This window comes from Adiantum capillus-veneris, chromosome 1, assembly GCF_014529385.1.
Source record: "Adiantum capillus-veneris isolate H3 chromosome 1, ASM1452938v2, whole genome shotgun sequence".
NCBI lineage: Eukaryota > Viridiplantae > Streptophyta > Polypodiopsida > Polypodiales > Pteridaceae > Adiantum > Adiantum capillus-veneris.
Genome location: NC_140931.1, coordinates 36,749,262 through 36,766,468, shown reverse-complemented (window position 1 = coordinate 36,766,468; position 17,207 = coordinate 36,749,262). Strand labels below are relative to the sequence as shown.

The 17,207-nt window shown below is 46.2% G+C and overlaps 1 protein-coding gene across 1 annotated transcript in view; it reads left to right on the top strand.

The window, feature by feature from the left end:
* The window catches only part of PUM24 (pumilio 24), a 112,877-nt gene extending 96,278 nt beyond the window's left edge, over positions 1-16,599 (top strand). The window contains exons 10-17 of the mRNA XM_086515547.1: positions 9,605-9,676; positions 9,771-9,821; positions 9,905-9,955; positions 10,039-10,143; positions 10,229-10,354; positions 15,140-15,214; positions 15,294-15,565; positions 15,823-16,599. Coding sequence (XP_086371673.1) covers positions 9,605-9,676; positions 9,771-9,821; positions 9,905-9,955; positions 10,039-10,143; positions 10,229-10,354; positions 15,140-15,214; positions 15,294-15,565; positions 15,823-16,006 — 936 coding nt within the window. The 3' untranslated portion in view covers positions 16,007-16,599. The remainder of the gene's footprint in view (positions 1-9,604; positions 9,677-9,770; positions 9,822-9,904; positions 9,956-10,038; positions 10,144-10,228; positions 10,355-15,139; positions 15,215-15,293; positions 15,566-15,822) is intronic.
* The last annotated feature ends 608 nt before the right edge of the window (positions 16,600-17,207 follow it).

Sequence of the window (17,207 nt, the reverse complement as noted above, 5' to 3'; positions counted from 1 at the left end):
GAGGTTTTAGTTAAGGCTTGACTTGCTGATCAAGGCATTGACAAATGACGATTAAAACTCTTAATAATGCTCTTCTGGTACTTGTCTTCTCAGACATCTGAAGGTAAGTATACTAGCTGGTCTCTGGCGGCAGCTAGCTTGCATAATATAATTATTTTTTTTCCGAGAAAAAGATCCTTCTATTAGTTAATGAAACCGCCCATGGGGCTACAACCTCCTCTACAAGAGAGGACTACAACAATCATGCTGGGGAGACTCTCCTAATGAAAAAACAACATATGTACAAGAGGCTAAATCAAGGGATGGGAGGAGGGAAGAGCCACACAGGTGGACGGTAGTGCCATCTGAGTACACCCTTTACCATGGTGAAAAATGGCCCAGGACGCCAAAGTCGAAGGAAAGCCTCTCTGCGCTCCCTCATGCGGTCAGAACTGCCCTGGAGTGCCTCGAACTGTCCTCTGAGAGTATGGACCAGCTCAAGCCAAAGGTCCCGAACAGTCTCTGCTGGTGGTACAGGGCGAGCCTCGAAGATGCGGAAGCAACGGGCCCGCCAGATGAACTAGAGTGTCAGGCCACTGATGAGCTCCCAACACACCTCTCTCTCACTGCACCACTCCTGTGGAGTAAGCTCTGTGGCAGGCTGGAGTGTAGGTCGCCCCCCTTGCATCACTATCGTCCTGTTGGTGGATGATAGCTCAAACCGAAGTACCGGACCCGTGAGAGTGGACCAAGCAGCTGCCCCCCAAGTGTACTGCCCAGCTGTGGAAAGAGCGGGCATCAGCCGAAGAACACGCAGTCACACCTACTGTGCCAAGGGATAGTCCCAAAGACCACGACGTTGACTCTCCACAAGATGGTCACAAGCTGTGCATGCGGACGAGAGACCACTATGCACAAGCCAGCTCCCAACTGTTGTAGCTCTGTGTGCGACCAGCCTCTGAAACAAAGTGACTCGCCTCAGCAGTCTGGAGTCCCACAACCTCTCCCAAAAAGCTACCAAGAACTCAGCTGTGAGACCCTCCTCCTGCCAATGAGGTGCTGCAGCAGGGCGAGCCTCTCTCTGTGCTGCCAGTATGTGACGTCCCAGTCGAACAGTGTACTGAAAGAAAGGGACACCTGGCTGGTCTGCAGAAGAGACGGGGTCCCTCCAAAGCCACTCTCCAGGATCCCACTGTACTCGTGCAAGTGGACAACACTCCCAAGCCCCAAGTCTCCAATGTCCAGTCTCAAGAGTAGCTGGGTCAGGATCGATGACACAAGTCCTCCCACAGATGCCCACCACTCGAATCCTCTGAAAACAGCACTCTGCCACCTGCGGGGCCTCTACTGTAACTCGCTGTAAGCGTCCCTCACCCTGTAGCTCGAAAAACAGGGAAGGAACGGTCTCTGAGCAAGCCCGAATAGAGATGAGAACCTCCAGTCGTGTGAAGGCTCCCATCCATCTGGGCGCTGTTGACTGGATAGGCGTGAGCCACTGAGCTGGTACTGCCTCTGAGATGTCCTGGCACATGCTCTGCACCGCTCTCATGCCCTGTAGCTGAAGGCCCTGTAGCTCCTCTGACAAACCTGAAAACTGTAACCAGTCACCTAAAGAGCGTGCTGGACCCCAGGAAACATGAGGCAGACTACCAACCAAGTGACCTCTCTGAGTGCAAACCATGGGGTTCCAAACAAGGGGCTGTCGCAGGCGCTCCTCCGTGCAAGTAGGTTGATGTTGCTCCAGGCCTCGCCGCAAGTGCTCCCAAGATCGAAGCAACCCCACAGCGAAGCGATCCTCCAGTCTCCTGCTCAAACCAACTCTGCTCATCTCTGTGAAGATCCATCTGGTCGAAGGTTGCCAGGGGTCTCTTGCCTGAGGCACCCTAGCACGAAGCCGCTGTAACAAGAACTCTTTCCAGGGCTCCTCACCTGGAAGAAGACCTCGGACGATGAACTTCCCCAGAAGGGCTCTGCTCTGCTGTGTTGGGTCTATGATCCCTAGCCCTCCCTGTGAACAAGGAAGAGTGATGACCTGCCAAGCCACTTTGGCCCGGACTGTCAGTGTGTCTCGCCCTGACCAAAGGAAATTCCTGATAGCCCGCTCTACCTGGCTGATACAAGAACTCGAGAAGATCCAGCAAGAAGTGATGTACCACATAGTAGCCAACAACACCTGGTTGGCCACTACAACTCTGCCAGCCAAAGAAATTCGTGCGGAGCTCCAATGTAGCAACTTCCTCTTGATAGACCGGAGGAGGGGAGCAATCTGCTGCTCGGGAGACAAGTCCAAACCAACCTGACAGCCCAAGTACCGAACTGCAATCCCTGGGGGGGCTTTCTCTTATCCTCTGTATGGTATATAGGACTATTGTAAAGTATTCGGCCCAGGATATAGTGTGGGTTGACCTTATATATGGTCTTTTTTGCTGGTATTAACTGGCTTTCCACTTCTTTTCTATATACTTTGTATAAACCTTTTATCTACTTGAATATGGTTGGGAAACTGATGGGCTTTCCACTGGTTTATCTGGTATGGAATAATGAGTGATTGGTTCTAATGGTGTTTGCAGCCCAGGTGGGTAATGGGCTCACACTACTGATCGGAAAAGTATCTCTTCTAGTGCTTGTCCTTGAAATATTCTCTAAATTCCGTTTGCTTTTATGTTCGCTCTTCATCTGGGTTGTATGGGCTCCTTCATCGGCCTAGATTTGGATCTCACATAAATTTAACCCAATTGGCTATTCGGTGGTAATTACCTGGAGGAAGATATAACTAAAAATACTCTTTTATTCTGCACAACAAAGAAAGGTTTACATAGAACTTTGACTTCAATAAATACATTGAATTAATTTTCTAAAGAAAGTCTTCTGGAAACTGATGGGGTTAAGGAAGTATGAGCTTCTTTTAGCTGATTATGTATGTCAATTAAGGAAATTTTCAGGCTCTATTTCACATTTGAATTTTGGTATTTAACTTTGAATTAGAAGGAATAGTGTATATTCGAAAAATTTAACCTAAATACTTTGATGAATTTTTTCTAGAAATCACGGCCTTTAAGAAGGCTATTACACATCATTTTCATTTAAACAGCATAGTTTTCTTCTTAAGTTAGTACCAAGGTGACATGGATGACAACTACGTCACCTCAATTACCTGTTATGCGGTTTGAAAACTAACGAATAGTTTGTTTTCTTACTGTGGATGCAGGTAAGGGTGTCCTTTCCTTGACTGCTATTTGAGAAGTTGGAATGCTGTTCACTTATACTGTCACACTAATCAGGACCTTCTTACCCTATTATGGCCTGATACTGAGATGTATTTGTTTGGATTTTCAGTCGAAAGGAATACATGATTTGATACTTTGAACTGTAGACCTTGGTCTTTGTAGTTTTTCTCATGTGTTATGTATATTGATAATAGTTTAAACTCTCTCTCTCAAGAGTCAAACTTCATCCTTGTCTCAAGCTTTGTCATCGTAAAAAATGTCTAAATATGGCTCTAATGAGGATGGTCGAATTTAAAAGCTTAGCTTATAGTTTTTCGCTAACATATGAGCCTATAATACATATAGTATATATAGTTCCTTTGGTCTACCGCTCTGGCCCCGTTCCCGTTCCGGGTAACTATGGTTTGTTAACACGTGTAATACGTATTCAAGGTTAACGAATTTGTTGTCTTGTTAATATGGATGCAGGTGAGGACTCTATCTTTACTTAGGATCTTTTTGGCTAAGCTATTGTCCATCATTGTCGAACCTAGCCTCTTTCACTTCAAAATAAGTTGTTCTTGACTATCTTATGTACAAAACATTAATATGATACCTCATTCTCACTATAATGTACAAAAATGAATCAAAGACTGAGTTGTTTTTGTGTTAATCATTGTTCTTTGTCTAAAGCCAGCCGTCTTTTGAACTGTTATGTTCTTTTGTGTATAAGTATAAGTCTAAAAACAACAGCAAGACACACGCGCTGTGCGCGCACACACACAAAAGAAGAAGAAGAAGAAGAAGAAGAAGAAGAGAATTTTTACGTGGTGGGAAACTATTCCAAGAGACCTTAAAGATCTATTCCACGAGGAGAGTTGAACTCAAGATCTGTTATTCAAGAAGGAAATGGCATAACCAATCTACCACACTTGAGAGAGAGAGAGAGAGAGAGAGAGAGAGAGAGAGAGAGAGAGAGAGAGAGAGAGAGAGAGAAATGAAATGATATATTAATGTCTTCAAAAGGCCAAAATGACCTATGAGACCATCAGATACAAAATGGTGAATCTAATACAATGTCTGAAGTACAAGTACAAAAAGTACTGAATGTAAAAATGAAAACTGAAAATGAAGTGTGAAATGTGAAATGTGAAAATGTAGAATAGGCCCTCAATGACACTGTGGGTGTCGTGCTAGAATGCCTCTGATCCTCTGCTGGAGTCTCCGTCGATGGAGTGTGCTCCTGTGTCTCGGTCGTGGTCGTCTCGATCTCCCGAGCTCAATCGCCCTGTCAATGAGGGTGCCTCTGGTATGAATGTGGGTACAACCCTGTGCTGGTGGTTGGTCTCCTGGCTCCCTCGATCCAAAGAAGTCTGTGGTCTGTCTCTGTGACTGTCGTACTCCATGTCTCCTCAGTAGACTATCTCTATGTCGGTGTAGCTCAAGTAGATATAAGCCAAGGCATCTGTGATCCTGATACCTCATGACTCTATCTAGGGGTCCAAAACCCTCCCTGAATAAGCAATGGAAGCGCCCTCGTATCTCATAATACACAGTGCTCTGTCTCTGGCTCTCTATCACATAGTTGGCATATCCTAGACTCCGGTGGTATCCCTCTGAATCTACCCGTCTCAATCTCAGCTGGTGTGAGGATGTGCGAATCTGATCAATAGCACATCGCAGACCATGAGACAAATGAGTGTCCATGTAGCTCGGACGAATCACAAACCCATCTCCCAAAAGTTGGAGAAGATGCTCTTTGTTGAAAGCCATCTTCGTGCCCAACTCGTGCATCGGCTCTACCCATGTCCTCCTGGTGTCCAACTGTATAAGATCTTGACGAATGAGTCTGGTGATCTCCGTCCGTGTGACTGGTAGGGAGGGTGCATCCAGGGAATACTGAAAAGGAGGCAATCTATCCATGCTGAAACCATGCCTTTGAAACCATGAGGTCATCTGCGCATACCAACATGATGCGTTTCTCTGCATCGCTAACTGTCTAGAGGACTCAAGAGCGAATCTAGTATATCTTCCTCTATGTGTATCCCATAGACTATGCATAAAGGACACTGATCTGGTAAGAGCCTCAATCTCTATAGGAGGGGCGACTACCTCCGCTCGAATAATCGCATGTGGTACGGAGGCCTTGGCTCTAATCACCCGGGATATTATAAATACCAAGGGTCTCTCCATGCTCCTCCAATTGTCATGATTCACAGATGGTCCCCAGACCTGGACCCCATAAAGCATAGCTAAAGCAACCAAAGTATCAAAGAGCCATAGCTTTGTTCGTGGTTCTTGAAACTGAACCTGCGAACACATCCTCTCTAGCCCTCCCAATGCCGCATATGCTCTGGACAGTTTAGTCTCTGCTGCTCTCCTCAGAGTAAACCTCGGTCCCGTGAATACCACCCCTAGATATGTATATTCATCTGTGTACTCCACACTGTCCTTACCATATACGGGTGTAGGTGCCGATCTCTTGACCCACTGTGGTGTGGTGTTAAACACCATAACCTTGGTTTTACCAAGGTTCACAGAACAATCCACTATCCTATGCAAAGCTGTGCAATGCATCCAACTGTCTCTGCATGCCCTCTTGTGACTCTGATATCAACACAATATCATCAGCATATAATAATAAAGGGATCCATGTCCCTGCTAGCTGAGCGCCTCTGTCGCCCTCTCTGTCAATGTAGCCAGAGACCTCATCTACATACATACCAAAAAGTGTAGGGGACAAAGGACACCCCTGTTTCACTCCAATAGTGGAATGAACAATGTTAGAAATCCCCTCAAGAGTGCGTACCTGGCCAGTCACTGAGCCGTATAAAGCCACGATCCCCCGTATGATCTCTGTGGGTACTCCCAACTTCAGTAGCTTGCGCATCAATCTGGCCCTCGGCATTGTGTCAAATGCTTTGCGGAAGTCCACAAAGCAACAATACATCCGTCTCCCATGTGCCTGACCCTCCTCAATAATGGCTCTGAGTGTAAGAATATGGTCCAAAGTGGAGAAACCCCTTTTGAAACCAGCCTATCCTGCTGCTCGTATGCCCTCATTTTCTGCCCATTTACTCAGTTGCTGTTCAAGAATGGATGCATACAACCGTGCCAATGTGTGCCCTATCATAATAGTACGGTAGTTCCTTGGCATCGTGGGGTCCCCTGCCTTGAAGAGAGGTACAATAGTAGATAATCTCCAAGACTCGGGTAGTCCCTCACACATGACACGGTTAAACAACCGCGCAAGAACCTCTGACAGTAAATCTCTAGCATGTATCAAGTGCTCTGCCACCAAACCATCATGATCATATGCTCTCCTAGTCCTCATCCTGTCAATGGCATTCTTCACCATCTCAGTGGTAAAGAAGGTGCTAGTGGCTGGACATGGCTCTAGAGGGTCTGGTAATGGTGGTTGCCCAGGTACTGTATATAATGATGCTGCATAGTGACCCCAAATCTCGGGAGAAGTAATCACTGGAGGAGGTGAGTGCTCATGGAAGAGACGCAAGGCCTCATCTGAATCTCGAGTCAAAAAGAGTTGATACAAATCACGTTCCATATGGGCTAAAAAGGCCCGCTTCTTCCGTCGCACTAAACGCCGAAGGGCAATCCGAGACTGTCTATATGTAATGACTCTAAGTATAAGCTCGCTCTAAATCTGAACTCATCTCTCTGCACTCCTCATCATACCAACTATTCTGAGGCATGTTCCCAGAACGTCTTCTCTGATCTGGTTGAGTGTGTGGGTATGCCTATGCTGCTGCCCCGATGATCTCCTCCACGGTATATACAGGCTCGGCTGCCCACATCTGCCTGTAAATCTCCTCCACAAATTGAGTCCGTCTTTGGTGTAAAAGTATACCGTGTGTGTGAAATCCTCCGTGGTGTTTGAGAGGCACTATACAGGAAAGAGATTGAAAAAGTCAGGAGAGCATGGTCCACTTCTACTCCAACAGGTCTAGGTCCCACACTGAGATCCTGAATACTAGAGATGAAGCTCGGTGAAGTCATGGCATAGTCCACTGTACTGGCCCCATGTCTGTGTGGAAAGCATGTGAATCCCCCAGACGAAGGAAAAATCTCTAGACCATTAAGTATGGCCAAACCATGCGTAGTCTTCATCTCCATGAGATGTCTCCCATACTCTGTGCGCTCTCTATCCTGTGAGTGTCTGTCAAGCCCCATCTCCGATATATCCATCTCTCTAAGCATCTCCTCCGCGGTATCATAAAATACCGTTTGGGAGTTGGCCGTCCTGGCATTAAAGTCTCCCAAGAGAATGATATCTCCATCTCTAGAGAACTCCCATATGTCATCATCAAGTATAGAGAAAAGGGATTGCCCTCTAGGTGAGGTATAGACTGATGTGCTAGGGGGAAAGTAACATATAGCAATGTATAAGAATCTGCCCGTCTCAGCTCTCAGTCTCACCCACATGTATCTCGCCTGGTCATCTCTTCGGACAATCTGTAATAGCGGTTGCAACTCCTCCCTGAATAAGACTGCTACCCCTCCTGAACCTCGACTCCCATGCTGGGATCTAGTGTCTGGCCGACAAGCTCTCCCATGAATAAACAGTCACACTTGGCATCAACTGTCCAGATTTCTGATGTGTCTCTGAGTAAAAGACAATTTCTCTATCTCTGAAGCTATCCTCAAAGGCACCCACATCCAGCCTATATGATCCATTACAATTCCATGCCGCCATCCGGAGTGTGGTCCCATATATCTCGGACCGTCATGTTGTGCGTCTTTCCAAAACCACTACTTTCCCTCCTCTATAAAAGGCAATTTTTCCCTTCTCCCTTGCTGCCTTGATCTCTGGCATCAACTCTTGCATATGTGCTATTTGTGCTAAAGTAAGGTCATCCCCCATAAATATCCCAGTTTTCTTAAGTGCTGGTCTCTTCTTCAGGAATTCCTTCCTTGTTTCCAAAGTCGGGAAACGCAAAATAAGTGCTCTCTCTTTGATGTTTCCCTTCTCATCCACTCCCTTCTTTCCTACTCTCCAAGCACCTGTGTGCATAGGTTCCGGGATGCCCATGTGCTGCAAGAGTTCCTTCACTTCTTCTTCTACATTTTCGGTGTCTTTGATACCAGTAATACGCACATGGAGGGCTCTATTCCTCCTCTTCTGTTCCTCCTCAATGGTCATATTGATGATGGTAGAAGTCTGTGCGGCTTTTGGCATCCGGGCCTTCCCTTTCTTTGCACTTTCAATCCATTTTTCTGCTTCGTCAACCTTCTCCTGTGTCTTAAAAAGGCGCTCCGCCCATGAGGAAGCCTCTTTCGAGTTTTGTTCTTCCCCTTCGCGCAGAATTTTCACCTGCTCCTTAATTTCTTTGAGCTCCTTTAACATCGAGGGCTGATTTCCCCCCTCTATTTTGGGCATAATTTTGCAAGCTGCAAGTTTCCCTTTAAGCTCTTCAATCACTGCATCCTTTTCCTTCATTCACTTTTCCACATTGGTTTTCCAAGATTCAAAGCTTGCAATTGCCTCATCCAACTTTTTCTGCATAATACATTCCATTACATTCACTTCTACCCGCATTAGAGCCCGCATCTCCCCTTTCACACCACCGACAGATCGAGGAGATCCGAGCCCGGGAGCGCCGTGCCACTGAGGAGCGAGTGGCTCAGATGAGGGCCGACCCGACAGCTTTCATCACGGTAGCCTTGGCACCAGACCCGCCCATGTACCACATCTTACATCCCCCCATTAGTACATGATGGAGCTAGATAGCTTGATGCATTCTCATGATTGTACTACCTTGAGCATATAGACATGCATATACCCCTAGAGATAGAGCTCCATCCCTCCTCAAATACTCCACTACCTACATTCAGTTCAGTTTTGTATCAGTTTTGTTTCATTTGTCTTTCCGATAGACGGATGACATACACACCATGTACATTTGATTTGTCTCATAGGCCGATTTCGGCCTGACATAGACGTTAAAAATCTTTCTTTCTTTCTTTCTTTCTCTCTCACGGCAGCTAGCAGGCCCACTGTGTCTCTGCAGCAACTTACATTGCTCTGTCACATCAACACCAATGGCAGCTGGTGAGGGCCTTGACTCAATGCTCGCTCTGTTCTTCTCTCTCGGATGGACCAACCAACCGAGGATGGTGATGCAAGTGGCTTCACCACCCCACAAAAAATGAAAGCGACTTTCAAGCGGAGGAACAGAGATAGTATACTCTCGTCAAGCTCTCTACGGGCAGGGAAAACCGTCAGAGTCCAAGATGATTTAATGATGGAGAGGGTTCAAGTGCTTATTAAATCGGAGCTCCGCTTTGTGAGAGATGACATCAGGAAAGAGATGAGAGAGAGAGAGAGAGAGAGAGAGAGAGAGAGAGAGAGAGAGAGAGAGAGAGAGAGAGAGAGAGAGAGAGAGAGGATGGCAATGCAGGAAAGGAAGAAGATTATAAAGGGATTGAAAGGACATGCGACAAAAGTAGCTTGCGATGCATATGGATGCTTGGTATAGGGAACTTGCCAATTGATTGGTTTGTTTACTATTTGCCATGTAAAGATTTCATTGGCTCAGTGCAGTAATACCTTTTTTGGTAATTTAGGTGCTGGTGGCAATCTTAGACCTGGTTGACGATACTGAAATGTTAAATAAGGTGCAGTCAGCTTTATAAAGATTTGTTACAATGCATGTGTTAAGTTATATTCTGTTATGCATTCACTTTCATTCATTTTCCAGTTTATAGTAAATGAACTGGCAAAGAATGTCGAGCAAATTGCATTTGATCGGGTATGTTGTTAAGTTTGTTCAATAGTTTCAGTTTTTTTTTTGAGTCAGCCGGTTTCCTCATTCTGTTGACGGCTGAATTACAGCATGGACGACGAGTATTTTTACACCTTTTGGCTCCGCAAAAAGCACAGTATATGTCGGCTGGTGCCCTCATGCCTTTACCAATTGGTGGTGATGTCTCCGAGGAAGTATGTTTGCTTCAGAAGATAGTGAAATTTTTGATACTGATTTTAGGTTGATCATGTGTATAATAATCCAGTTTGTGTAGTTCAGGCAACTGTTGAGGAGGCGGATGAGCAAAATAATGAGGTTCTGGATGGATCAAGGATGGATAGTAAAAGTAAAAAGGATCCATTTGTTCGCAGAATGGAGCTTTTGAAGTCTGCTTCGTTGGGTGAGGTAAGGTTTTCTTTCTCTAATTTCACCCCTCCTTTTCTCAAGCAACGCAAGCATGTTTATAAAGCTGTTGGCACTTGCAAGAGTGGCATGTTGTAGTTGATTCAGACCTAACTATACTTTGGGGAGGAAGCAAGAGTATCCATTTTACCTCTTTTTAAGGGGTTAATGCTGTCATGTTGACAATGCTTTAGAGAGATACCTTTGTGTTTTGTTTCTTTTACTGAGTTCTTTTGCCTTGCTTGGCAAGTCTTGCTAGAGAGTTGGTGATGTGTTGGAACAATGGGAACGTCTTGAATCCTTCGGATTTTTGTCCCTGACTATTATTATAGCAACTGTACATTGTGGTGTTGACAAAATTCTGTGTCCATTCTTTATTTGATTGCAAAAAAGTTTTTTGAGGTTGCTTGGAAAGTTCAAAGGTACGATCCTTAAGGATAGAGTTGACACAACCTATGGCCATAATTTTTTCTCTGGAAGCTTTTTAGGGTATTAAGTTAATAACAGAATAACCAGACTTCTTTAGTTACTTTTTGGGCCAAAGTGCCTTTGAATTGAAGGCCTCAGTGCTAGTTTTAAGCAGATTTAACAGTGTGGTCACACGGAACAGTCGTAATCTCTCTTGATTAATATACAAAGAAGCTAGGACCGCTTGACTTGAGGGTCACTACTCTCTGAAGGGAAACTATGTGTGCTTCTTGAGCAAGTAGCTTTTACACCCCTGGACATAGAGCTTCATTCTATATCTCTATGACTTTGCTTCTTACCCATGTTTACACCACTCTCATCTCACAGCTTAGGGTTTTCCTATAGCATTTGTATTTGTACCTTCTGGCATTTTACTAGATACCCAGAGGACGCACTCATGTACAATGATGTCTCATAGGCCGGCTTAGGCCTCAAGAAGATGATGAGTGCAGAGAGTTATACCGACGCCTCCGTGCACGGCGAGCCTTAGGAGAGATCACAGAGAGAGAGGCCAGACGAGATATGAAGACGCTGACACGCCAAAAGCGGCGAGCATTCGAAGAGGCACAGGAGCTTGAGCTATACCGCCTATTCATGAGCATAGATAGCGCGACGGCATGGCGCACCCTGCGCGAGCCACGTCCGACCACAGCTATTGAGGATCCACAGATATGGCATGATTATGCAGAGCGCCTCTATGAGGTGCCAGGGCAGCCTCCTATCCCACAGCCACATGAGCCACGCCCCACGTGCTCCTCCTTCTTTACAGCAGAGATGGTAGAGAGGGCCATACGCCGCATGCAGCACAGACGATCAGCTGACCACACTGGATTACAGAGTGAGCACATCATTTATGCGGCCTCCACTATAGCCCCGTTGATTGCACATGTCTTCAACCGGGCTATAGGGGAGGGCTTCCCAGAGGAGTGGACACAGCACACCATAGTGCCTATCCACAAATCTGGCGACACCCTGGACCCAGGGAACTACAGGACTATCATGATTGGCCACACGATGGCCAAACTTTATGGAGCAGTACTTGAGGCACAGCTTAGCTGCTACGCAGAGACCGAGGGTTTACGAGCTCCAGGCCAGGCAGGTTTCAGACGAGCTTTCTCCACCACTGACCACATCTTCGTTCTGCGCTGCCTCATTGATGGGGCAAAGGCGCGGAAGAAGAGGCTTTACTGCTGCTTTGTGGATTTCCGCAAGGCCTTTGACACAGTCCCACGCGAGAGACTCTTCCAGCGCCTTCACAGCATTGGGGTACCGACAGAGATGATTTGGGCCATATATACTCTCTACGAGAGGGTGACGGGTCGAGTTCGTTGCCCAGGCGGCTTTTTAGAGACCATTGCTAGCACCATTGGTGTTAAGCAAGGATGCCCACTCTCCCCGACACTCTTTGGGCTCTACATCGACGAGATCTCCGACTACATACTACGAGCAGGGGGAGAGGGGAGCGACTTGGCAGGTACTCCGGTCCACATCATGTTATATGCTGATGATATTGTGTTGATTTCAGAGTCACCCGAGGGCCTGCAACGCCATCTTGAGGCCTTGGACGAATTCAGCACACACAAGGGGTTGACTGTGAACCTTGGCAAAACCAAGGTCATGATCTTTCACACATCCAGTGCAGTGAGGAGCGCTGCCACCTTCACAGCAGCAGGAGGACAGGTTGATGTAGTCACCTCCTATGTCTATCTTGGCATCACATTCACCAGCCTACCAGGACCCTTCACTATGAGGCAGGCTGCTGCTGACAGGCTCACCCGAGGATATGCAGCTCTGACCATGCTAGAGCGGAGATGCCACCAGGCACACTTTCAGGAGCCCCGCACGAAGGGCTGGCTTTTTGACACCTTAGTCACCCCGGCCCTGATGTACTCGGCGGCAGTATGGGCACCAGGATTGACGGATGACCAGTGGACACAGCTTGAGAGGCCACAGGTATGTATGATCTCACGCTTGCTCCGCAGCAAGAAGACAGTGCCACATGACATTATTAGAGCCGAGCTCGCCACACCACCTATGGTTGTAGAGGCATTATTCCAGACAGTCTGCTTCATCCAGAGGATGAGAGAGCTACCTCCTGACAGACTTACTCGTAGAGCATTTGAGGCAGCTATACAGCTATCAGAGAGTGGGCATGCGAGAGCTTGGCACTCACAGGTCAGAGCATGGTTTGAGGGACACGGTCTTGACATGGAGAGCCTACCACCATTCCAGTACGACCCCCACTCACCATCTGTTCACCTCTCTCGCAGTGAGAGAAACTTGGTATTGAGACAGGATCTGTGGCAGCTATACACTAGGAGAGTCTGGGAGTCACCTGGCTTGGGGACGAGGATGTCAGATTACAGAGACCAGTTTCTCACCATATTGTCTGGGGGGTTCATACAGAGACCACGCTATATGGACACATATATGCCACATAGCTCACGGGTGGCGATTGGTCAGCTGAGAGTGGCTTCACACAGGTTAGAGATTGAGATCGGGAGACATACTGGTGTTCCCAGGGAGGAGCGAGTCTGCAGAGCCTGCACAGAGGAGGTGGAGAGTGAGGAGCACTTTATATGTAGATGCAGAGCATACACTGAGATCAGAGGCAGGTATGAGGCCTTATTCAGAGGACAGCCCACTCTCCGAGAGATCATGGACTCTCGAGATCAGAGACAGCTCGGACGTTTCTTACTAGAGATACAGAGCCATCGGGACACACTACTACAGCCACGCACAGCTACACAGACAGAGGGGAGACAGTCGCAGCTCACAGACTTCTTTCAGAGGATTGCCACCCCTACCTCACCAGATACTCAGAGAGGAGTGACACTCCCACAGGCGGAGGTAAACCGAGCTAGACGACGACCACGAGTCACAGGCTACAGGGGCGTGAGCTCCCACCACCGACAGATCGAGGAGATCCGAGCCCGGGAGCGCCGTGCCACTGAGGAGCGAGTAGCTCAGATGAGGGCCGACCCGACAGCTTTCATCCGGGTAGCCTTGGCACCAGCCCCGCCCATGTACCACATCTTACATCCCCCCATTTGTACAGAATGGAGCTAGAGAGCTTGATGCATTCTCATGATTGTACTACCTTGAGCATATAGACATGCATATACCCCTAGAGATAGAACCCCATCCCTCCTCAGATACTCCATTACCTACATTCAGTTCAGTTTTGTATCAGTTTTGTTTCATTTGTCTTTCCGATAGACGGATGACATACACGCCATGTACATTTGATTTGTCTCATAGGCCGATTTCGGCCTGACATAGACGTTAAAAATCTTTCTTTCTTTCTTTCTTTCTTTCTCTCTCTCTCTCTCTCTCTCTCTCTCTCTCTCTCTCTCTCAGACAGTCTTGGATAGCCTTCCGGCGCCTGGTGCAATGGAAGAAGCGCGCATTCCTAGCTCAGATGAAGCGAGACTTATACTAGCTCTTCTTGAGTAGAGACTCGGGAGAAGCATGGCGTTTCTTTCATGAGCACTCCCCTCCCCCAGTGATTACTTCTCTTGATGTGTGGGGTCAGTATGCAACATCCTTATGTACGGTCCCTGGACAGACACCCCTTCCAGATCCTTGTGAGCCATGTGCATCTACGAGTACCTTCTTTTCTACTTAGATGGTAAAGACGGCCATTGACAAGATGAGGATACTCTCGTCATCGGAAGAGAGCGTTTGCGGAGGCTGAGTCCTCCCCATTGTACCCCATCAATCTCATGTATCTTGTTTCTGTGCAATGAAGAAGTATCTACTGTGCGGCTGAGCGTGGCTATTCAAAGCCACCGACTCCCTAGCAATCTCTCTGCCCTATGTCATATTCTGTTCAAGTTATCCAAGAAATTATAGTTGCTGCTCAGTTGTGGTAGCACTTGGTTGTCACTACCTTCTGCAACTGCAAGCTGGTTATTGTAGGGGGGGGGTATGCGAATGGTATTCAGGTTAAAAGTGCAGAATACATGGTAAAGAAAAGCGAGAATTAGCATACTTCAGCTTGCATAACTGCTAGTTTGTCATATTATCGTGTTGACCAAAGAATAGAGCTTAGTGTTCTCTCCACCATTTTTGTGCACAAATGAATAAGTGCGGGAAAAACCACCAGGCATTCATTTGTAGGCGACGTAGAGGCTTGTAGTTACTTTGCTTGGTTATTTATTCCAGAAGTATCACATCTCTTGTGTATGCTAAATACTATTAGCACAGCCTGTTTCTAAAGAGTGCTGTCTTTTGCTTTGATTGTCTTTTGCTTAATGTAGTGGTAAATATGCCTTTATACCACATTCTGATGGTTTGCATGCTTCCAATCCCTTGCAGAAGCTGGCTGATTTATGTACAGCACATGCTGGTGACCTTCTTCGTTCTCCACTTGGAAAAGATTTGATCTATGAGGTGTGTGCTAAATTGCACTGTTTATAAGCATTCCCTTTCAAATATCTGATTGTCAGAGCAAGGTTATCTTTACTTACAGGTTGCAAAAGGAGGTCACGACGGTATCCTATGGCATGTCGCTCCTAATAGCGTTTGCAAATTGCACCGGGCTGTTTCGGATATCGGAGCACAGCCACGGACACTTGGTGATGTTGAGCACATTTTTGAACATTACCATGCGAGTAGAACATTAAGGAGGCTAATTCTGGAGCCGGCTTTACTTCCAAGTGACGTCACTGCTCCTTCCTTTGCAAGTGTACTTTGGAACATTGCACTGAAAGGAAAATGCATGGATTGGGCTACTGGCCACAGGTATGCTCTTGGAAACAACTTCTTATTATCATATTGAGGGACCTTTTACTGTGGCAGTAGGCCCATGTTTTTTTCAGTCTAGTCCTCACATGGTGCTTAAAATGCACACTTCTGAATATTGTTGTTCGTGCAACATTTTATATCCACTTTAACACTACGCGACTTCTATGATCAATTATGAGTGTTTTAGCCTTCTACTCCAGCATGTTTCACCATTGGCTAGACTAAATCCTTTAATTTGTTTTTGGTTACTGCAGTCAAAAGATTGTTTCTGCTTTTCAAATCTGCACCGACAAGAAGGTGCATGAGGAGGCAATGAAAGAACTCCAGCCACTACTAAATTCGGGTCTTCTTCAAGACAGGACTGAGAGAACAGAAACTGCAAAAGGAGCCAAGCGAAAAAGGGCTGTAAAAGGAAATGGAGTGAGTGGTTCAGATTAGGGCTCCTCCTAAAATTATAGCAATTGTTTGTGGGGTTCAGGTATCAAATGGATGGTGTGATTATTGGAGGGTCCCCTGTTCAACAAATCATTAGTCATCAAAGGCAGTCTCATATATATTAGAGGTCACATGTTTTCTTTACAATAGTGGCTACGGAAAATGGACCTTTGATGTGGGGGATGTGTCAAACTGTATAGCAGCAGCAACATCACGAGGATACTCGCAATGGTGAGTCACAGCTTTGGTCCAATGAATTTCGGTCTTTTCTTCATACGTGACCAGCATTCTTGCAGAAGGTTTGGGGCTGCGATTTACTCCTTTCGGTGAAATGGCCGAGGTGCTGGTTCACCTTCAATTGCTAGCCAGCTGAACTTTGTTTGTAGAATGGTCAGATACTCTATTCAAATTTCTTAACATAAATCTGTTGAGGATATCCGTATCAAGAAGCTGCGGCAATTTGTGAAGGAAGAATGGTACAAAAAACTCTTGGGAAGGTGTATGCCAGTAAAAAACAAGTAAAATCTGTCTACATAGGATTTCTGTCTGCCGTTGCGCACTAATCATGAAGGTTGATCGTCCTCATTTAGCTCATTTATCCTTGCACTTAGTGATCACGTGGCTATCTGATCTCTGAAGATAGCATCTAAAGCTAAGAGTAATTCTATGCTAGATTGATTGCAGTAGGTAGTAACTCTTCACAAACAAGCACTGGATTTTGGTCAGTCTTATGTTTTCGTTGCACTTCTTATGTGCAATCTTTTGGGGGGTGTTAATTTTTCTCATACTTGTCTTCTTTTTTTGCTCGCCCCAATCTACTGGAGGTTTTATATTGTTTGGGTTCTTTTGATTGCCATTCTTGTGGGTAGGAGTTCTTTGTCACCTATGCACAGGGTTTCTAGAGATGCTTCACGAGTATATTGTGGGCCTCCTTTTTGTGTGCTTGGTCTGTTGCAATCTGATGTATATTTTGTTTTGCATAGTAATCCGACCTCTTTCTTGGTTTATCAAGGTCTAACTCCAAATCAAAATCAGAAGCTAAACTTCCCAAGCTTGATCCATCATCATCTAATGCCTAATTAAAACAATCATTTAAAGTTTCTTGCCTGTTTCTTCTCTTTCCTTTTCTTGTTCTTTCCAATTTGGGTGGATCCCTATATTTTGTCAACTTTGGTGTGCTTGAAATAGAATGCCAAATTTTGTT